Raw genomic sequence first — 23,882 nt, forward strand, 5'->3', positions numbered from 1 at the left:
TTTAATAGTTTCCTTAAGATGGTGTGTCAATGTTTGATAGCATCCCATTGGATCTCACTTTCGGTTGCATTAAAGAAAACATTATTTTAGATCATAACATAATAAAAATAACTGAGAATAAGTAATTAATAACCACTGGAACTGTTATTAATAACAGTGTTTTATCTTTTAAGAAGAAATTCTATCAATAAATATCGGGTTGTCCTATGGGTTTGATTGTATCCCCAGATATTCTTTATGATAATAATATAAGCTAGTTTGTTTATAAAAATATTTGGGAGCTTGAAAACATTATAAAAAAGATTGATGTATTTGAAACCTATTCCATAGTTTCCTTAGACGTTGTGTCAATGTTTGATAGCATGCTACTAGATCTCACTTTCGGTTGCATTAAAGAAAAATTTATTTCTAATTATTTGTTAATAAAAATGATTGAGAATGAAATATAAATAGCCACTAGACTTGTATATTTGGGATCTTAAAGATGTTCTAAAAAAAATTAATGTACCGAAAGCCCATTTAATAGTTTCTTTAGATTCTGAGCCGATGTTTGATAGCCACTAAAACTGTATTGTTTTTAATGATACTGCTTTGTCTTTTAATAACAAATTTTATAAACAAATATCAAGTTGTCCTATGTATTAGCCTTCACCCTTATAGTTTTTGGTTTCCTTTTACAAGATGTTGAAAAAATAGCTCTTCATTTACTAAAATTTACACCTATTCTTTATAGAAGATAGGTTGCTAATATCCTTGCAATTCTTCCTTATGGCAAAATTTATGTTTTTCAAAATATCTTTAATAGCACAGAAGATAGAATTGAATTCACTCATGAACGATAAATTGATAATTTTACTAACTAATTTTTTTTTACAAATAACTAAAACTTGAATTTGTGATTTATTAAAAAATTGTTCCAAAAATTTTTTTTGGTCTGGAAGATATCTTAATTCCTATGAACATAATTTATTTTGTCATAAAATTGATTTAATAAAGGATTTATGAGATTTATAACAGTACTAGTAAGAAAAAGAAATTGATTGATACTTTCAATAATTAATTTAAAAATTTAATATCAATGTTTATTTAAAAAAATAATACTTTATAAAATTATTTATTAAAGGAAAAAGATACTGATAGCATTGAAAATCTAATTTGGGTTTACAAATATTCATATTGAAATTTTTTTTGTAGATTCATAATTTAAGTTTTACATACATTTCTTTGCCTGATAACTTAACTATTTGATTGAAAATCCGTCTTTCTTGTTGAAAATGAATTTTTAGGCTAATAATTTAATGATTGAATTGTTATTTGAAAATCCATCTTCTTTCATTGAAAATTCAAGAACAATACAACTAGTCAGTTATATTTGAAATACTTCCTTAAAAATTCACTTTTGTGAGTAAAGATTAACCTTTACATATAAAAATTAAACAATTTTACGAAAAATTCGCTTATTTGTGGACTCACTTTTATTTGCAAATTTTTCTTCTTTACTAAAAAAAAATTAATGTATTTCGTTGAAAATGGGCCTTTTCTGGTTGAATTTGACTGTTTTTGTTCCAAAATAAAAATTTTTTCTGCTTGAAGCATTAATTATGACATTTTTCTTCAAAATTCATTTTTTATGATTGAAATTTGAATACTTTGTGAAAAATTCGATGTTTTGGTTGGCGATTCATTACTTTATTTGAAAACACCTTTTTTTGGTTTGAAAATTTATCTATTATTTAAAAAATTTATTTTTTGGTAGTTGATAATTAATTTTTGTAATTGATGATTTAACTGTTCTAAACTATTCTATTATTAGTAAAAAACCGATCCTGTTTCGCTAAGATTTTAGGAGTTAATTGAAAATGCAACTACTTTTTTAAACATTCTTTTTTTTCAAAATCAGTTTTGTTGATTGAAAGTGCACCTAATGTATTTAAAAATTTTTGTATTGTTTTCAAAATTCATCTTCTTGGTTAACGGTTAATTTTTCGGTTTTAAATTTATCTTTCCGGGTAGAAGTTGCTACATTTCAGAAAATTGGTCGTTGATGCTTGAAACCTTAACATTTTGATTGGAATTTTTTTTCTTTTTTTACTTTAAAATCTTTTTTGTTTGTAAATTCAATTCTTTATTTTTAAATTCGCCTTTTTGGTTGAATGCGGATGTTTCTTTTTAATCAAAATATTTTCTAGTTGAAATATCAACTATAACATTTTTTGTTGAAAATTCATGTTTAATGACTGATAATTCTACTACTTTACTGAACATCAATTTTTTCGTTAAACATTCGTTATTTCAATTTAAACAAAATTTAGGTTAAAATGTATCTCTTTTGTTGAAAATGTATATATTTTGAAAAAATGTCTCTTTTTTAGTTAAAGATCTATTTTTTTTTTATTTAATTTTTCTAGCTGAAAATTTATTTCTCCAATTTTTTCATAAAAATTCTTCTTTTTTGTCGAAAATTAATGTTTCTCACTAAAAATTGAACTATTTCATTTTTGTTGAAGAATTATCTTTTCTAGTTACAAATTCAAATATCTGGCTGAAAATTGATATAATTTGTTGAAAATTCATCTTTTATGGTGAATGTTAATTTTTCTAACATAAAATTTAACCTTTCCTTTTTTTCTAAGAATTCCTCTTTTTTGAAAATTTATCTCTAGATGAGAATTAATTATTCTCACTGGAAATGTAACTGTTCCATTTTTTTTTAATTTATATTTTCTAGTTACAAATTAAACTATTTGGTTGAAAATCCCTCTTTTTTTGGTTAAAAATGTATCTGTTTTGTTGAAATTTAACTTTTCTAACAAAGAATGTAACTGTTCCATTTTTTCATCAAAATTCCTTTTTTTTTTGTATAAAATATCTTTCTTTGGTTGAAAATAAATTTTTCTGACCTAAATTCAATTTCCGTTTTTTGGTAAAAAATTATCTTTTTTCGTTAAAAAATGAACTATCCGGTCGAAATTTGGCATATTTAATTGAAAATTCCTTTTTTTTTGAAGATCAATTTATTTCGTTAAAAATTAATTTTTGTAAAGAAACTTTAACTGTTGCATTTTTCAATCAAAATTCCTTTTTTTAAGATTTATTTCTTTTGTTGAAAATAGATTTTTCTGACTGAAAATCTAACTTCTATTTTTTGTTAAAAAATGATCTTTTCTAGTTAAAAAATGATCCATCCCGTTGATAATTTACATATTTTGTTAAAGATTTATTTATTTTGTTAAAAAGTAATTTTTTTTAGTTAAAAATTCAACTGTTTAGTTGAAAAGTCCTCTTTTTTGCGTAAAAAAGTATAGTTTAAAAAAAATGCAATCTTCTTTGTTTAAAGATTTATTTATTTTCTTGAAAGTTAATTTTTTCTGACTGAAAATTTGACTGTTAAAAATTGAAGTATTTGGTTTAAAATTTATGTATTTTGTTGAAAAGATCCTCTTTTTGGTTAAAAATGTATCTATCTTATTAAAAATTAATTTTTCTCACAGAAAATTTCACTCTCCCATTTTTTCATAAAAAAATACCTTTTTTCGTTGAAAATTAATTTTTTTTCGCTGAAAAATTAACTATTTCAGTTTTTGTTGAAGAATGATCTTTTCTTGTTAAAAATCCAAATATTTGGTTAAAAATTTATGTATTCTGTTAAAAATTACTCTTGTTTGGTTGAAGATTTATCTATTTTTTTTTAAAGTTAATTTTTCTAACTGAAACTTTAACGGTCCCATTTTTTGTTCAAATTTATCCTTTCTACTGAAAAATATAACTATCTGGTTAAAAATTCCTGTATTAAAAAAAATTTTTTGTTTTGTTTACAGACTTGTCATTCAAGTTCAAAATTAAAAAATTTGGTTAAAAATTGAACTACTTGGTTGAAAGTTAACTTATTTTTACTTAATTATTTTACCTTTATGGATAAAAAGCGAAATATTTTATTAGAAATTATGAATAATCTTTAAATTTTCATAATTAAAAATGTTCCTAATTAAAAAATTAGTAATATATAAAAGCATTAATTAATAATAATAAAATTAAAAACAATGATTAATCTTATTACTAAGATTGTGATAATGTGAAATAAATGTTTGGACCCCAGCCTTTATAATGATATAAATTTTAAATGAAAATAAAAGTGGAACCCGAGTTTATTCAATTGCTCAATCTCGTTAAAACAAAATACCCATGATAAACTGGCTGATTCCAGAAAAAATGAATAATTTTTTTCAAGGTTTCTCGGAGGTTTTGACTCGATGAAAATCACGCTGTCAGCGGCAAGTGAGCGGGGCAAAGATCGAGGGTTAAGGAAGGAAATATACAGGAAGGTGAACACGAATTTTCGGCAAGGTCTCAAGTGACATAAATCTAGGTAGGAGGACCCTCCATATATACGCTACTGGCATAAAAACTACGAGAATCTCTCGGAGGAGATTATGTTTGCGTTCGAACGGTGAGGCGCGCACTCGCGCTTTTCTTCGCTTATCGACTGTGATAACGGAATTTCGCGAGTGCCATCCCTTTCGACATGCGGAAGCTGCCCACTCTTCGAGGATTCGTCTGCTACATTCTTTTCCTCTTCTTCGCCCTCCAACCCCATCGGGGCCTTGCGGCTACCATCTTCCGGGATCAAGATGGCGAAGAACTACTTCCGGAGAAGCAGACGACCGGAAATCACCTCCAAACATTCGTAAGTAACAGAAAATTTCTAAAACCTTGAATCGCAGGTCCCAAAATAAGGCCCAAAACCTCAAGTCTCCAAAAGAAGGCATAAAATTTTAGTTATCAAAGTAAGTCAAGAAACAGTAGGGCGCAACAATATTTGCTTACAATAAAATTTAAAACCGTAAGTTTGAAAATAAGACCCAAAATTATAAGGCCCGAAATCACAGGTAAAAAATTTGCAATAACACAGGTCAGAAAAGAAGGCCCAATACTACATGCGACAAAGTAAGGCCCAGAATAATAATGTTTTAAATGAGATCAAGAACAATAAGGCCCAAAACTGTTTTTCAAAATTAGGCATAAACCACAAGATCAGAATTTATAATGTCCAAAATTATAGGTCCAAAATGAGTCCAGATAAAAGCTCCAAAAAGAAGGCCCAAAACCACAATTGACAAAATAAGGCCCAAAAGTATAATTTTCACAATATGAACCAAAAACACTAGGGCCCAACAATATTTGATTTAAATAAGATCCAAAACCATAAGTTCTGAAATCAGACCCAAAACCATAAGGACCAAAATCATAGGTAAAAAAATAACTCCCAAATTCACAGGTTAAAAAAGAAGGCCCAAAACCACTCGTCCCCAAAATAAGCTTCAGAATAATAATTTTCAACGTGAGTTCAAGAAGAATAAGGCTCAATATTATTTTTCCAAAATAAGGCCTAAAGCCATTAGACTCAAAAATATAATCCCCAAAATCATAGGTTCAAAATTAGTCCAAAATCAAAGGTCAAACAAGAAGGCCCAAAATCATAAGCTTCCAAAATTAGGCGCACAATTATAATTCTCAAAATAATATAAAAAATAGGCACCAACACTATTTGCCCAAAACAAGACCCAAAATCATAGTTGTAAAATAGGTCCCAATGCCTAAAAAGAAGACCTAAAACCACAAATCCCAAAAATAAGGCCCAAAATCATAATTCTCAAAATGAGAAAAAAAGGCCCAAACATATTTGCCCAAAATAAGACCTGAAAGAATAAGTCTCAAAATAAGACCCAAAAATCCGCCCGCCGATTTTGGGTGCTTATATTTTTGGGTCTTATTCTTGGGACTTACGGTTCGAGGCCTTGCGATTGTGTTTATGTTTAATTAATTATTTTTATTGAACTTCACTTTCGATGACGGTGAGAAGATTCTAGAGAGAATGTCACGCAATAGTGACATTTATAATTAGTATTTTTTATCTGTCACAACTTGATATTTTTCTCTCCTTGTCTTCAATTCACTTTCTATCTCTCTATGATGCCCCCAGCCTCCTTCTGAACTGTGGTCCCAATTCTCGAATTTTTCCGCACTGCGCATACGTCGCTGCGGCAATCTGATCGGTTACAATTGGCACGCTGATTTCAAAATATAAAATAAGAAAATGAATTGTTTAAACAAATAGTTGAATTTTCAAACAAAAAGATAAATTTACCATAAAGAATATTTATTCTTTTTTTAAGACGAATATCCTACCAAAAAGTTGAATTTATAACTAAATTGTTAAAATTTTAACTAAATAAAAATAATTTTTTAACCAACAATAGAATAGTTCAGTTTTCAGTTTAAAAACCAATTTTAAACCCAAAAAACGAGATTTAAACGAAATTGTTTAATTTTAAACTAAGACTAATATGTACGAACTAATACATTTTCAAGAAAGTACATAAATTTTCAATTGAAAAAGATCAGTTTTCAATCAAATATAGAATAGTTTTTCCAATTCATAAATCTAATTTGAAAATTAGTTTTTTACTAAAATAGTTCAGTTTTATATACAAATGATTTAAGTTAAAAATTTCTTTCCTTAGATGAAAAAGTAACTATATAAATGAAAAGATGTCTTTTTTGGTTAGTTGACAGATGATCTACTTTGTTAAAAATTTTTTTGGTCGAACATTTACCTTTATGAATAAAAATTGAACTATATTATTAATAATTTTTTTATTCGACCGAGAATTAGTTTTTTGACTGGATATTTATTTCATTGTTAGTTCAAAATTTTTCGTTCTTATTCTAAAATTAATTTATTTGGTTAAAAATTCCTTAATTTTGTTGAAAATTCAACAACTTAGTTTAAAAAGTAATAATTATTTTTTGTTCGAAAATTCAACTTGTTCATTGTAAATTCGGCTTTTTTAGTTGCAAATGAATTTGTTAAGCTGAAAATATAACTATCCGATTGCTAGTTGAAAATCGATCTTGTTCAGTTAAAAATTCAGCTACATGGATAAGAATGAAACTATTTTATTAAAATTTCGTTTCTTGTTCTTTTTTGAAAATCAGGTTTTTTAACCCAAAATTTATTTGTTCTATTGTTAATTCAAAATTGATCTATTTTATGTAATAAATCATGTACTTTGTTTAAAATTGTCTTTTTTGTTGAAAATTTATATTTTGTAGTACAAAATTAAAAAAAAAATGAGACAAATTTCAACAAAATACATGAATCTTAAATTAGAGAAGATCAGTTTTTAACCAAAAATGGATTAGAACCCGAAAATATAAATTTTGAACAAAAAAGTTCAGTTTCAATAAAAAAAACGAATTTTCAACAATTGACATGAATTTTCAATTGAAAAGATAAATTTTTGACAAAAGACATGCATTTTGAACCAAATATTTGATTTTTTTACTCGAAATTATACATTTCCAAACAAGAAATATGTAACTTTACCAGAAAAGACACAAAAAAAGAAAAAATTCTTTGTTATGAATAGTTCAAATTTTATTTAAGTACTCGAATTTACAGCTAAATAAATGAATTCTTAACCCCAAATTTTGATTTTGAAATAAAATATGTTTTATTTTTAGATCAGAAAAAAAATTTCAACAAAAAAGTTAAGTTTTCAGCCAGGAAAGATTTTTCAGTTAATTAAGAAAAAATATTTCATTCTAAACGTAGAATTTTCAATAAAAACAAGAATTTTCTGCAACATAGTTAACTTTTGAAACCAAAAATGTGACTTAGTTTAAAAATCTCTTTATTTTGTTGAAAATTTGTCTTTTTTTGTGAAAAAATTAATATACTTGGTTGGAACATCATCTTTTTGGTAGAAAATTAAACTACTTAATTCAATATTGAGCTACTTTGTTAAAAACTTATTATTTCGTTTGTTAAATATAAATAATTTTAGTTTAAAATTATTTCGTTAGGTTTTAAATTAAACTATTTTTGCTGAAAATTTTGTTGTTTTATATTAATTTATTTTTAAATGAAAATTAAATTTTTCCATTTTTGTTTTAAAACTTATTCTTTTTAGTTGAACACGCAACTATCTGGTTAAAAATTCATCTGTTTTGTTTAAAATTCATCTTTTTGGTTGAAAACTCAATTGTCTGTTCACAAATTTATTTATTTAATTGAAAATGGGTCACTTTCACTTTAAAAAATTGAATTTCTGCTAGAATTTCCACTATTAGAGGCCTGTCCAGTTAGAGGAAATCCCAGGAATTTTTGTCTCCGCATCCTATTCTTCTTCACGAGTGTGATTATCGCCCGTGTTCTCTCGAGAGGGAAGAAAGAAGTGTCGGTGGAAATAAATTATACTTATAGTAACTTTCTCCTCGCTTGACAGGCCTGCTCTATTACAATTAATCTTATTTGTTAAAAATTTTATTTATTTTTTTAAAACTGTTTGATTAAAAATTCATCTATTTTGTTGAAAATGCAATACTTTTACTTGAACAGATTGAATTGTTTCTGGAATTTCGTTGATTAAAGACCTGTCCAGTGAAGGAAATTCCAGGAATTTAAGTCGAAATGACTCAAATCGCGGATGTGAGTTTTCCACCTCCATTCTAGTTTTCCTATTCTACTTGATGAGAATGACCATCATCTGAATTCACTTGAGCGAGCAGAGGGCAGTGGTGGTGGGAATGCAAATCTGGTCTTAAAACAAATTTCTCCTCGCTGGACAGGCCTGCATTATTGAAATTTAACCAGTTTTTTTAAAATTTAACTATTTGGTTAAAAATTCATCTATTCTGTTGAAAATCCAATACTTTTACTTTAGAAGATTGAATTTCTGCTGGAATTTTGTTTATAAAAGGCCTGTACAGTTAGGATAATTCCAAGAATTTTCGTCGAAATGTCTCAAAACTCTCATTTACTCTCCATTTCCTATGTTTATTCACGAGAGTGACTACCACCTCTCTTGATTGAGGAGAGGAAAGTGGTGGTGAAAACGCATCATCTCAGCCTTGAATAAATTTCTCCTCGCTGGACAGGCCTACTATATTAAAATTAAATTTGTTTCTTGAATATTAATTTTGTTTTTGTTTAAAATTCAACTAAATGGTTAAAAATTGATCTATTTTGTTAAAAAAGCAAAATTTGTGATTAAAATGTTAAATCGCTTTTTGAGTTTTTGAGAGGAAGAAAAATCATTTTCGTAATAATATTAATTTTTTTATTATTTTCATATGCGAGTGAATCTGTAAGATCTTTAGATTTTTTTAGATGGACTTGGTTGGAGCATCGGGATACACAGCCGAGGAGCACGACGTCACCACCCAGGATGGATACATCCTATCGATACACAGAATACCTGGCGGTCCGAAGTCACCGGTTACTCCCGGGAAACCGGCAGTGGTTCTCATTCACGGACTTTTCGCGGCTTCAGATATCTGGGTGCTGAGAGGACCCGGGAAAGACTTAGGTGAATTTTAATATTTTTTATTTTTATTAAAATTAGTGCTCTATTCGCTTTTTAGAATTGAAATCGAATAGAATGGAATTAAGAAAAGATTACGATATTCGCGGTGACAAAGTGTTCATGCGAATACCGAAAGGAAATTATTGATTTTTTAACATTTCGATTTTCATAATTTCTTAATATGGATTCCGATGGGATTTTTTGTTGTTGAAAAAATACGAATATTAAATTTTTAAATTGATATCTGAATTAGATGTTAGAGTTTAAAAAAAGCGTTACACTTTTCAAACAATTTTAGGCTATTTTAATATTTTTAGGCGGAAATCGGCAAATCGACTTCCAGTAAAATCTAAAGATTTTTGTTCAAACAAAATTAAAAGTCCAAATAAGGTTTACAATTTTGAAGAAATTTGAGGTTATGTCAACATTTTAGGCGGAAATCGGTAAACCAATTTACGGCGAAATCTATGGGTTTTTGTTAAACATAATTAGAGTTTCAAAGAACATTGAAAATTTTGAACAAATTGTAGGTTATGTTAATATTTTTGGGCGGAAAACGCGCAACCTAATTCTGACGAAATCAAAGGTTTTTTTATTCAATATAATTAGAATTTTAAAGACGATTTACAATTGTGAAACACCTTTAGGTTGTGTTATTATTTTTAGGCGGAAATTCGTTATCCGATTTCCGTTGAAGTCAGAGGGGTTTTGTTCAAAATAATTTAAATTTCAAAGAAGATTGATAATATTTAAACAATTTTAGGTTATGTAAATATTTTGAAGGGCAGATCGGCAAACCGTTTTGCAGTAAAATCTAAAGCTTTTTGTTCTAAATGGTTGGAAATTAAAATATGATTTACAATTTTGAAACAATTTTAAATTATTTCGATATTTTCAAGCGGAAATCAATGAACCGATTTTCGGTGAAATCAGAGGTTTTTTGTTCAAAATAATAAAAATTTCAAACAAGATTGATAATCGATAATTCGATAATTAAAAAATTAAAATAAAAGAGAAGACATAAAATTAATTGCGATTTTAAAAGTATTAAAAAATCTAACCATTTAAACAAATTATATTTGTTTGAACAATTAAAAAGTGGTAAATTTATTATTTCTATACGCTATAAAGTGAGAAACATAATTTAATGTGTTCTATTTTATTTTTTTAGTTACCGAAAAAAAATTGTTTGAGCAAATAAAGATTGTTTAAACAAATAGAAATTTATTAAAAAATTAAGAAATAAATCAAAATGATGTCATTATTCAACAAACCGCCGAATGAAATACTAATTTAAAAAGAAAGTTGTATATCTCTGGCTTAATTTTTAGAAATTTTGAAAATAGACAGTAAATAATTATTTCAATAATTACATAATGTTTTTAGAAAAAGTTACTGCTCCAAACAATAACAAACAATGACATTTCAATAATAAAATACGATTATTTTTTAAATATTTTTTGGGAATAAATAATTATTTAAAAAATGTACATTTGTTTAAAATATTAAAAATTGTTTATAAACTCATAGTAAATATTGAAATTGTCCAGTAGTAATTATTTGTTTGAAAAAGATGACGGAAATTGCTAAAAAGTGACATTAATACGTAAAAATGTAGTTTTGATGATTTTTGTGTCATATTTTGGGCGCTGCGGGGAGAGTGGGGGTATAATGGAAATAAAAATTCGAAATTTCCCCATGTTAATTTAAAAAAATTTTTTGGATTTTCTTTCGCCGTAAAAAATTATTATAATTAAAAAACTAATCTTCCAAATTTTGAACACATTTAGGTTATGTTACAATTTTTCTCTGAAAGTTCTTATTTTTTAATTAAAATGTAATGGTTTGATTATCTATATAGTGTACAAAAATATGATAAGTGATATTAAATTTGAAGTTGAAATATTAATTTTGATTAATTATCAAAAATATTGTCCTTACTTTTCTTTTCTATTATTAAAGTTAATGAATACTATTGACAAAAATTTGGTATTAATAATTTTTTTATGTTTTTATCACAAAATTGCATGAGACAAAACAATCGCGCGTTTAGCGTGTGTATTTGTTTTTTAGTAGAATAAAATTAGAATAAAAATTATTCTAGCGCCTACATTTCTTTTGCTCACGGACTCACTCTAAATTCCCCAACGTTCCTTCTACTCCTATTATTCCCCTCCACACACTTCAATCTTCGTTTGCGCATATTTCCACAACTTTTTCTTATTTGCTTCCTTCTTTTCTCACTTTTCCCCAAATTTACCATCACTTCCTGTAATTTATCTTTTTCCCTCACGTTTGCTAGTTCTTTTCCCATTTCTTCACTTACTTCCCCTCCCCTCATTTCCAACCACTTCTCCTACTTTGCTTTGTTCATTTTCTCTGACTTCTCCTTCCCTCATTTCCCATACTTACCACGCTACATTTCTTCTCATTTTCTCTACTTCCCCTCCCCTCGTGAGTAGTGAGACGTAAGATAGGGGCTGTAATTTCGAAACTGTAAGTTAGGTTTTGTGAGTTAGGATTTGGGACTAGTGACTTGTGAGTTAGGAGTTCTGAGTTAGGATTAGGGAGTTAGGTTTGGTGAGTAGTAGGTTATGATTTAGGACTTCGGATGTGTGAGTTAGGATTTGTGAGTTAGAATTTGTGAGTAGTCAGTTGTCAGGAGCTGTAAGATAGGAGCTGGAAAATAGCACTTGTGAGTTATGATTTCGGGGTGAGAATTTGTGAGTTAGGAGTGTTGAGTAGTGAGTTAGGAGTTGTAGGTTAGGAGTTTTGATTAGAGATTTGCGAGTTACGATTTTGAAGTAAGAATTTGTAAATTAGGATTTGTGAGCAGTGAGTTCTAAGTTAGGAGCTGTAAGTTGTGATCTATAAGTTAGGAGTTGTTAATTATGATTTGGGAGCTAGGATTTGTGACTTAGGATTTTTGAGATGTGAGTTAGGAGCTGTAGGTCAGAAGGCGCAAGTAAGGATTTCGGAGTTCAGATTTCGGAGTTAGGATTTGATAGTTAAGATCTAATAATTAGGATTTGTGATTAAGGATTTTTAAGTAGTGAGTTGTGAGTTAGGAGCTGCAAGTTGGGACCTATAAGTTAGGAGATGTAAGGTATGATTTAGGGGTTAGGATTTGTTAGTAAGGAGCTGTAAATCAAGTGTTGTGGATTACGATTCGTAAGTTGTGAGTTTTCAGATAGAGGTTGTAAGTTAGGAGCTGGAAGTTAGAAGTTGTGAAATATGATTTGGGAGTTAGGATTTGTGAGTTAGGATTGTAGAAGTGTGAGTTAGGAGCCGTAGGTTAGGAGTTATAAGTAAGGATTTGGGATTTGGAAGTTAACATTTTGGGAATTAGGATTTGTGAGTCAGGATTTTTAAGTAGTGAGTTGTGAGTTAGAAGCATTAAGTTGGGACCTATAAGTTAGGAGTTGCGAGTTATGATTTGGGAGTTAGGAGCTGTAAGTTAGGAGTTGTGGATTAGGATTAGTTAGCTGTGAGTTTTCAGATAGAAGATGTAAGTTAGGAGTTGTGAAATATGGTTTGGGAGCTAGGATTTGTGGGTAAGGTTTGTTGTGATGTGAATTAGGAGCTGTACACTAGGAGTTGTGAGTAAGGATTTGAATGTTCGCATTTGGAAGTTCAGATTTGGGAATCAGGATTTGTGAGTAAGGATTTTTAAGTAGTGAGTTGTAAGTTAAGAGCTGTATGTTGGGAGCTATAAGTTATGAGTTGTAAGTTATGATTTGGAAGCCAGGGTTTGTGAGTTAGGGTTTGTGAGTTAGGATTTGTGAGTTAGGATTTGTGAGTAGTGATTTGCGAGTTAGGAGCTGTGAGTGAGGATTTTTGAGTTGTGAATTCTGCTTTGTGAGTTAGGACTTGTGAGTTGGGATTTGTGAGTTAGGAGTCGCACTTTGTGAGTTGTTTTTTGTAAGTTGTGATTTCTGAGTTGTTCTTTGTGAGTTTTGCTTTCTGAATTATGCATTGTGAGTTGTGATTTATGCTTTGTGAGTTAGGAATTACCCTCAGTTCCCTTTCTCGATAGAATTACGTACACCCGACCGAAACTATAAGGGTTTCTGTCCAGGGCTACGAAATCCTAGACACATAATCTCTGTTCTAACAAAGTAATTTATTTAATTAAAAAATTCTAATTTTTAGCTTATTTATTATGTGATGAGGGCTACGACGTGTGGTTTCTAAACATTAGAGGTAACTTCTATGGCAAACGCCATAAAAGGCTGTCCACCAAAGATTCGAAATTCTGGCGTTTTAGGTAAATCTTACTTTCATTAAATTTTCTAATTAAATAATAAATGAAACTTAAGGGGTTCTCAAGCAGACAATTATTTTTTATATTAATTACAACTAAATTGATTTTAGCTGGCATGAATTCGGAATTTATGATGCTCCTGCCACCATTGACTATGTCTTAAAAATTACTGGCTTAGGAAAAGTGTCCCTTATAGGTCACTCTATGGGAGCCACCATAGAACTAGTCCTATTTTCAATGAAACCAGAGTATAATGATAAAGTGAATGTCGCTATTTCATTTGCACCTGTTGCCATTTTCACTCACTTGTTACCTGGACTGTTCGGCAATCTTGGAATTCGTTATGGAAAACAGTTGCAGGTCAGAAACTTTATAAATAGATTTTTTTTAAATGAGAAGAAACTTTCTTCGACTATCTTCGCTTTTTAAAAGAAATAAAAAGGACAGTAAAAAACTTTTTTTTAAAATAACAGAACTTAAAAATTTTTTAATTTGAACTTTTTTTTTTAATGTTGTGTACAAAGTTAATAATTGTGTTCTTTAAGTTCAAGATACATAAAAATTCAATTAAATTAAATTTTAACCTTAATATAATAATAATAATATTATATAATAATATAATAATAATAATTGAAAATTTAAATTTTTTATGAAAAAAAAGGAAATTTAGAATTTCTATTCAAATTTTTAATTTTGATTTCTGATGTTTAACGCTGAAATTTTATTATTTTTTTTCAATTTCATAAATTTGAATTTTTCACTTGAGAAAAAAATAGAGGAATTTTCAAATTTGAATAAAAAATTTGAAAATTTTAAATGTTTGCGGATGAAAATTTCATTATCGCGATTTTTTCAGTTATTTGTGAATTTTCTATTTTTCTAGTTACAATTACTTCATTTTGAACAGTTTTTAGAATATTTTAATTTCGAAGGTTTATAATTGAATATTTTTCCATTTTGAATAGTGAAAATAATGTGAATTTATTTTTTGGTCTAAAAAAATTATCTAATTTATCTCATTTATTTTTCCAATTTTATAAATTTTAAGTTTGCATTTAAGATTGAAACAGTGGAATTTTGAAAAGTTAAATAAAAAATTTCAAAATTGTTATTTTCAAACAACCTGAATCCTGCAATAATTGAAATTTTAATTTTGAAATTTGAATACAAAATTTGAAAATTATTAATCTTTGTGGATAAAAAATTTCATCATCACGATTTTTTCAGTTAATTTTGAAATTTCGATTTTTGACATTTTTTAGAATATTTAAATGTTGAACCTTTATAATTAAATTTTTTTGTTATAAGATGTAAAAATAATGTGAATTTATTTTTTGGTCTAAAAAATTATCCAATTTATTTGGTCAATTTCATTAATTTTAATTTTGCACTTAGGATTGAAACAGCGGAATTTAAAAAAATTGAAAATTATTAATTTACAAAAGACTTAAATTTACCTGCAATATTAAAAAATTTAATTCTTAAATTTATAAACAAAATTTTAAAATTAATTATTTATGTTTGTGGATAACAAATTTCATCATTACGATTTTTTCAGTTTTTTATGAATGTTCAAATTTGCCATTAAAAATTACTTCATTATGGATATTTTTTAGAATATTTTAATGTTGAACCTTTATAATTGAATATTTTTTTGTTTTAAAATGTGAAAATATTGTGAATTTATTTTTTGGTCTAAAAAAAAAGATCTGAATCATCTAATTTTGCACTTAAGACTGAAACACCGGAATTTATAAATTTAAATAAAAAATTTAAAAATGGTTAATGTTTGCGGATAGAAAATGTCATTTTCACGATTTTTTCAATTATTTGTGAATCTTCAAATTTGCCATTTAAAATTACTTCATTCTGGACATTGTTTAGAATATTTCAATTTTCAACGTTTATAATTAAATAGTTTTTTTATTTTGAAATTTGAAAATAATGTAATTTTATTTCTTAGGCTAAAACAATGATTTAAATTATCTAATTTATGTGTTTCAATTTCATGAATTTTAATTTTGCATTTAGATTGAAACAGCGGAATTTTGAAAAGTAAAAAAAAATATGAAAATTGTTAATTTAAAATCGATTTGAAATTATTAGCAATATTAAAATTTTTTAAGGGTTTCAGAATAAAAAAAATTAAGTATCCCGATTTTTTCAGTTAATTGTGAATATTTGCCATTCAAAATCACTTCATTTTGGACGTTTTTTAGAATATTTTAATTTTCAAAGTTTTTAATTGAATATTTTTCCATTTTGAATGGGTAAAAATAATGTAAATTAATTTTTTGATCTAAACAAAATTGTCTTATCAGTTTTAATATTGAATTCTAATTTTTTATGTGATAAGCATTCAAGTTTGGAATTTTTAATTTTGGAATGATTTATATTATATAAATATTACGAAAATAATACCTTTAAATTTTAATTATCCAATTTTTAAAATTCTAATTTAAAAATATTCAATTTTGAAATCTGTAATAGTCAGCTTTAAATTGAATAATTTTAGATTTAAATATTTCCAATTTTTTTGGCTTAATTATTGTCGGTATTAAATTTAATAATTTTAGATTAAAATATTCTAAATTGATAAGCCTTAACATTAAATGTACAAAATTGTCTCATTTTTTAATTTTTTTAAATCGCCGAATATCAAGTTTGAACTTGATAATAGCACAATTTTTAATCGTAATTAAACAATTTTTAATGAAAGGCATCCGAAATAAATGAAAAACAACGAAAAATTAAGAAAATAATTTCTTAATATGAAGCATTAAAACTGAAAAGATTTAAGGACTAAAGATTAAAAATTGAATTATTTTTCATTTAAAAATGTTCCAAAATATGGAACATTTTAAATTCAATTTCAAAAAATTAATATTGTAGCAATATTTTTTTTGTATTTTTTTAGTTAATTAACATTTTTTAATGATATATCTTAAAATGTTTTGATTTTTAGTTGCATATTTAAAAGAAATGAAATTTTTGAATTAAAATATTTGAAGGTTTCAAAAATGAATGATAATTCTAAGAAAAGTGTAAAAAATTTAACGATTTGCAAATAAAAAGTGCAGAAATGTGTTGTTTAAAAATAAAATAGATAATAATTGAACTGTTTAAAATTGAAAATTTAGTAATTTAATCATTTCTATTAACACCATTTACAATTAAAAATTTAATTTCGAATGATTATATTTGAGATGCTTTTTTAAAAAGTTGAATAAACCATTTAAAAATGGTTAATTTACAAAGGATTTAAATTTAGTGAAAATAATTGAAATTTTACAGGGTTTGATAATAAATAAGTTTTAATGTCATGATTTCAAACTAAATTAAATTTTTTATTTCTTATATTTCTTATTTAAAATTACTTCATTCAAAACGTTTTTTTAGAATAATTTAAATTTAAAGATTTATATTAAACTTTTTTCACATTTTACGATGGAAATCATGGTAAATTTATATTATATAATTTTATATAATTTATATTTATATTATATTAAATAAATATGATCTTTTTCAAATTTTCACATTCAATTAATTTTTAATTTGAAATTATCAAATTTTAATTGCTGTAAACTAAAAACGAATTTAAAGTTCAAAGTTTTTAATTGTCAATTATTCAACTTTGAATGCTTTCAATTAAAAATTAATAGGTACAATTTTAATTGCCTTGATTTTTAATGATCCAGTTTTTCAAATTATAATTTGAAATTATTTAATTTTGACAGATTTGAAATTGTCCTATTTTCGAAATTTCCAATTAAAATCATACACTTTTGAGATTCTTCAATTAAAAATAAAATTGTTTAGTTTTTACCGCTTTGAATTAGAAACGAGATACAATTTTAACTCTTTTTTAAGAAACTTGTCTATTTAAAAAAAATGTTGTTTAAAAATTTTTTTTTTAATTTTAAGACCATCAGATACACTTTTTTATGTTTCAAACGCTTTAAACTTAAAATAATTCCGCTTTAAATGCTTTTGTTTAGGAGTGATACAATTTGAATTCATTTTAATTTCACGAAAAATATTGTTCTTTTTTGAAAATTAAATTCTGAACGCTTTTGATTAAAATACTGCAAGTTTAATTCCTTTAGAATTTTAATGACCTAATTTTTAAAATTGAAACAGTAGATTATTTATTTTCGAACTTTTTGAATTTTTCCTATATCAAAAATCTGCAGGGAGATTTTGGGAATATACCCTAACATTTTTCAACTTTGCAAGATTACAAAATTTTAGAAAAAAGTCAAGTAATCATAGAAAATAGAAATCTTTCCTTGCTTCCTGAAAAAATTTGAAATTACTTCTTGTCCAAAAAATTAATATTTAAAGAAAATAAAAAAAAATATAACAAATTTCAAAATGTTTTTAAAAATTTCGAAAAGAATGTAAGTCTTTAAGGAAATTTTATGAATAATTTATGTTAATAATTTAAGTCCTGAATATTTTTTAAAGTATCTCATATTTTGCCGATAATTTTGTAAAATTAAGTGAAATAAAAAACGATGATTTTTCGAAATATTTGAAATTTTGAAAATCTTTTTGAATTTTTTCAAGAATTTTAGGAAAATCATATTTATATAATCTTAAAAAAATAAAAAATAAATAGTCATTCGCAGAAAATAGTAAGAATAATATACCGAAGTAAAAAAAAAAAATCTTTTTTAGAAAACTTTTCAACTTCTGGGTATGAATGAAATTTTGCCCCGAAATACTGCTTCAATCGAGATTTATTCATCACTATGTGAAGGACCTAGAATTGAATACTTTTGCCGGAAATTCATGTTTAATCTCGTAGGTCTTACCAACGCAGAGCAGTTTGACACAGTAAGCAATATTTTCTCTTGAACAATAATAAAAGCAAAAAAAATAAATATAAAATTTTTTAAAATAATTTTTTAACAGTCAATGATCCCGATGATGCTGCAGCATTACCCTCAGGGTACTTCGCTCGAAACTCTCCTTCATTTCAGACAAAATATTCTCAGTGGTAAATATTTAAATAATTAAATATTCCTTATTACTTAATTTTTATACTTTACATTTAAATTTCCCGCCAGAAATTAGTTCAAATGGGGCGTGAAATTCAAATTTCCCGCCAAAAAATAATTACATTGTAACGGGAAATTTAAATTTCCCGCTAGAAATTCACTACACCGTGGCGCTAAATTCAAAATTTAAGATATATTAATTTAAAAAAGAATGAATAATCAGAAGCAGAATTCAAATTATATTTTTTTTAGGAAAATTCAGGCAGTATGATTTTGGACCAGGACGTAATTTGGTGCGTTATAAAAATGTGAATCCTCCAGAATATAATTTGACTAAAGTGACGGTACCAGCTGTTTTATTTTATGGATCAAATGATGCCTATACTACTGAGAAGGTGAAAATTAAAAATTAATTTAATAAGTCTTATTATTAAAATAATGTATAATAATAACAAATAACAATATTTTTTTATTATAAAATTATTAATTTATTTTTTCAGGATGTGATGGCACTTCGTGCAAGATTACCAAATGCAATAACTCGAGAAGTACCTTTTGAGAAGTTTAGCCATCTAGATTTCCTTTTTTCAAATTATTCAAAAATACTAGTTTACGATGACGTAATTAGTGTTCTAAGCAAATATAACATTGACGAGCGCATCAACGAAACTCAGCCTTAATTAAATTAATTAATTAATTGTAAGAATGTAAATTTTATTTGCTATTAAGTATATATATATATATTTAATTTATTACCGAAAATATGAACCTAATGTAATATTTATTAATTAATAAAAGAATGGATGAAATTAATAATTGTTTGATTTATTTATTACAAGAACCTTTTTCAATCAAAAGAACTTTCAACAAATTGAGGAAGCAGTCAAGTTTTAAATAGAAAGAAATAATTTTCAACAAAAAATTGAATAGATCTATTTTTAATTAAAAATTAATTTTGGACCAAAAGAAGAAAATTTTTTTTAAGATAATCGTTTTTATATGGCTACATATAAAAGAAAATAATAATAGTTGATATTACAACCAAAAAGGATAATTTTTAAAAAAGTTGTTTAAATTTTCAATCAAAACCGAAATAGTTGAATTTTTAATAACAAAAACTTGAATTTTCAAGAAAACAGTTCAATTTCTTACAAAAATTGTCTCTTTAACTAAATGGTTATATTTCTTACAAAGTAAATTAATTTTTCAAAAACAGATATATTTTTGAACAAAATACATGGATTTTCCACTTAAAATGCAATATTTAAATTTTCAGTTAAAAAAAGTTTGAAAAAAATTTAACAATACAGTTAAATTTTCTACAAAGTAAATTGATTTTTCAAAAAAAGATCACTTTTTAATAAACCTGAGTAATTTTCTACTGGAAAGAAGAATTAATAAATTACTACAATATAAATTAATTTTATAAAAAGAGATATATTTTTAATATACATCTTTAATTTTGAACTGCAAAAAAAAGAATTTTTAATAAAAAACATTAACTTTCAACCGAAAAAGACAACAAAATTAATTATTTATATTCTAAGGCAAAAGAAGTATTAAAAAAGCAGTAACGGGTAGTTGAATTTTCAACTAAAAAAAGTCAATTTAATTATACACCAAAAAGTTGAGTTTTCAAACTCGAATTGCAATTTTTTACAAAAAAAGGCATATTTTTATCCAAACCATTTTGAATAGAAATAGTTGAATTTTTGATCGAAAAACACGAACATTCAATAAAATATTTGAATTTTTTACAATGAAATCACTTTTGATATAAATTATTGAATTTTTTATGAGATAAATTAATTTTTTTAAATAAATACATTTTTAATAAACATAGTACATTTTTTACTGCAGAAGAAAAAATTTCAACAAAATACATGAATTTCCAACTTTAACTTGAATATTTAAATTATTAGTTACAATAATTAATTTTTAACTACAATAAACGAAGTTTTAACAAGAGTTAAATTTTTAATCAAGAAAATAAATTTTCTACCAAAAACGTTAAGTTTTCAACCGAAAAACACAAATCTTAAACAAAATATTTAAAGTTATAAGAAAAAATGAATCTTTAACGAAATTATTAAATTTTCTACAAAGTAAATCAAATTTTTATATAATATTTAATTTAATTTAATTATATATAATATTTAATATTTTATATAAACTATGTTTAAGTTTCCACTGCAAAAGAAGAATTTTCAAGAAACTATTTTTTTGAAGTTTTGTGTTTTTCGGTTGAAAACTCCACGTTTTCGGTAGAAAATTCATTTATTTAGTTGAAAATTTAACTGCATTGTTAACAATTTATGTTTTGCTGCTGACCATATTTTTTAAAAATGTAACTGTTTTTTTGTTCTTGAAAAATAATTTTTTAAACTTTTTTTTAAAGTTGAATTTTTAACAAAAAATGTCTCTTTAACATAATTGATCAATTTTTTAAACGTAAATTAATTTTTAAAAATAAGATATTTGTTTAATAAACGTGATTAGTCTTCTACTGCAAAGGAGAATTTTCAACAAAAAAAAAACAACAGATTTTTAACAATACAGTTTAATTTTTAATAGAAGAAATGGGTTTTCTACCGAAATAGCTGGATTTTGAACAAAAAGTGTTTCTTTAACAAAATTTTTTAATTTCTTACAAAGCAAATTAGTTTTTCAAAAACAGATTTTCAACGAAGGTGCTTAGGTTTTTACTGCAAAAGAAGATTTTTCAACAAAATATATGAAATTTCTACTTAAAACGCAATACTCGAATTTTTAGTTAGAAAAATTAATTTTCAACACCAAAAAAACGACGAATTTTGAACAATACAGTTATATTTACAATAAAATAAAGTAATTCATGACCGAAATAGCTTGATTTTTCAACTAACAAAAACAAATCTTCAACTAAATAGTTAATTTTTTTACAAAAAACGTCTCTTTAGCAAAATTGTTAAATTTTCTACAAGGTTAATTAATTTGTCAAAGGCAATTAAATTGTTAACATAGTTATATTCTACTGAAAGAGATGAATGTTCAAAAAAATATTTGAATCTTTACTCAAAAATGCAATATTTAAATTTCCAGTTGAAAAAATTAATTTCTACCGAAAAAAACGAATTTCTAGCAATACAGTTAAATTTTCCCTCAAAGAAATTAATTTTTTACCGAAATAGTTGAATTTTCGACCGAAAAAGACGAATCTTCAACAAAATAATAAATTAAAAAAAACTCTTTAACATAATTTTTAAATTTTCTATAATACAATTTTTTTTTGAACAGTTAATTTGCTACTGAAGAACAACTTTCAACAAAATACATTAATTTTCCAAAAAATGGATGGAAGAAATTTGGATTATTTAAGTTATTAAAAATATTTGGATTACAAGTGGATTACCCTACATTATACGTTGATCTCTCTGGATTTGAAGTGGATTACTCGGAATACCTGCATTTCCTGGATTACTCTTAATTTCGAGTGGATTAACGTGGATAAAATGTGGATTACTCCGTCGTAAAAGAGGATTACCCCGGACTACTGGGATTACTGCAAATGATTTGAATTTCTCCTGGGTTACAATTGCATTATCTAAATTACTATAAATTGTCTGGATTGCAATAGGATTTTTTTTTTTAATAACTGGATTAATCCATATCAGAACTGGAATACCGTCTATTCCAAATGGATTACTTAGTTTTACACCGCATTACTAAAATTACTGCGGATTATTAATTTTTCAGATTATCATCATTCTGGATAACAAGTGGATTACTCCATTATAAAAGTGGATTATCCCGAGATACTGGTACTAATTCGAATAATTTGAATTACTCCTGGATTGCAATTGTATTATCTTAATGAATATGAATTGTCTCGATTGCAAAACGATTTCGTTGGATTATAACTGGATTAATCCATCTCAGAACGGGAACACTTCGCATTACACCAGATTACGGGGATTACAGCCGATTATTAGTTTTTTAGATTACCATCATTCTGGCTAACAAGTGGATTACTCCAAGATTAAAGTGGATTACACCAAGAAACTGGGATTAATTCGAAAGATTTGAATTAATCGTGGACTAAGTGTGGATTATCTGAAATACTATGAAGTTTCTGGAGTGTAAAAGGATTTCTTTGGATTATTACTGGATTAATCCATATCAGAACTAGAATACCTTCTATTCCAAATGGATTACTTTACTTTACACCGCATTAACAGAATTACTGCGGATTATTAGTTTTTCAGATTACCATCATTCGGGATAACAAGTGGATTACTCCATTATAAAAGTGGATTATCCCGAGATACTAGTACTAATTTGAATAATTTGAATTACTCCTGGATTGCAATTGGATTATCTCAATTAATATGAATTGTCTCGATTGCAAAAGGATTTCTTTGGATTACAACTGGATTAATCCATGTCAGTACGAGAATATTTCGCATTCCAAATGGATTATTTCGCATTACACCAGATTACGGGGATTACAGCTGATTATTAGTTTTTTAGATTACTATCATTCTGGCTAACAAGTGGATTACTCCAAGATTAAAGTGGATTACACTAAGAAACTGGGATTAATTCGAAAGATTTGAATCACTCCTGGATTACTTTTGGATTATCTGAAACACTATGAAGTTTCTGGAGTGTAAAAAGATTTCTTTGGATTATTACTGGATTAATCCATATCAGAACTGGATTAAATTTGATTACAAATGAATTCTTTTGGAATAAAAATTGATTAATGCACATTGCACCGGATTACTGGGATTACAACGGAATACCAGTTCTGATAATTTTTGAATAATTATTTATAAGTAATTTTTTCAATTTATTACAATAGAAAACAATACAATTCAATGCAATACAATACCATATCAAACAACACAATCAAATACAATACCATAAAAAACAGTACAGCAGAATACAATACAATTCATTACAATAAAAAACAATGCAATGAAATACAATACATTACAATACAATAAAATACAATACGATCGAAAATAACACAATGCAATTCAATACAATAAATACAACACAACACATTGCAATACATTACAATACAATACAGTAGAATACAGTAAAGCAGAATAAAATACAATTTAATACAATAAAATAGAATTGAATGCAATATACAATAAAATACGAGACATTAAAATACAATATATTACATTATAATACAATAGCATATCAAACAACACAATGAAATACAATATCATACAAAATAACACAACAGAATGCAAT

General features: G+C 25.9%; 1 protein-coding gene across 1 annotated transcript in view; it reads left to right on the plus strand.

Moving 5' to 3' along the window:
* The window catches only part of LOC117172928 (lipase 3-like), a 38,894-nt gene extending 19,517 nt beyond the window's left edge, over nt 1-19,377 (plus strand). The window contains exons 2-9 of the mRNA XM_033361229.1: nt 4,229-4,684; nt 9,173-9,371; nt 13,521-13,635; nt 13,743-13,992; nt 18,313-18,471; nt 18,550-18,634; nt 18,888-19,030; nt 19,136-19,377. Of these exons, the coding sequence (XP_033217120.1) occupies nt 4,523-4,684; nt 9,173-9,371; nt 13,521-13,635; nt 13,743-13,992; nt 18,313-18,471; nt 18,550-18,634; nt 18,888-19,030; nt 19,136-19,315 (1,293 nt within the window). The 5' untranslated portion in view covers nt 4,229-4,522 and the 3' untranslated portion in view covers nt 19,316-19,377. The remainder of the gene's footprint in view (nt 1-4,228; nt 4,685-9,172; nt 9,372-13,520; nt 13,636-13,742; nt 13,993-18,312; nt 18,472-18,549; nt 18,635-18,887; nt 19,031-19,135) is intronic.
* Nucleotides 19,378-23,882: the final 4,505 nt, after the last annotated feature.

This window comes from Belonocnema kinseyi, chromosome 5 (genome assembly GCF_010883055.1).
Source record: "Belonocnema kinseyi isolate 2016_QV_RU_SX_M_011 chromosome 5, B_treatae_v1, whole genome shotgun sequence".
In the NCBI taxonomy this organism is placed as follows: domain Eukaryota; kingdom Metazoa; phylum Arthropoda; class Insecta; order Hymenoptera; family Cynipidae; genus Belonocnema; species Belonocnema kinseyi.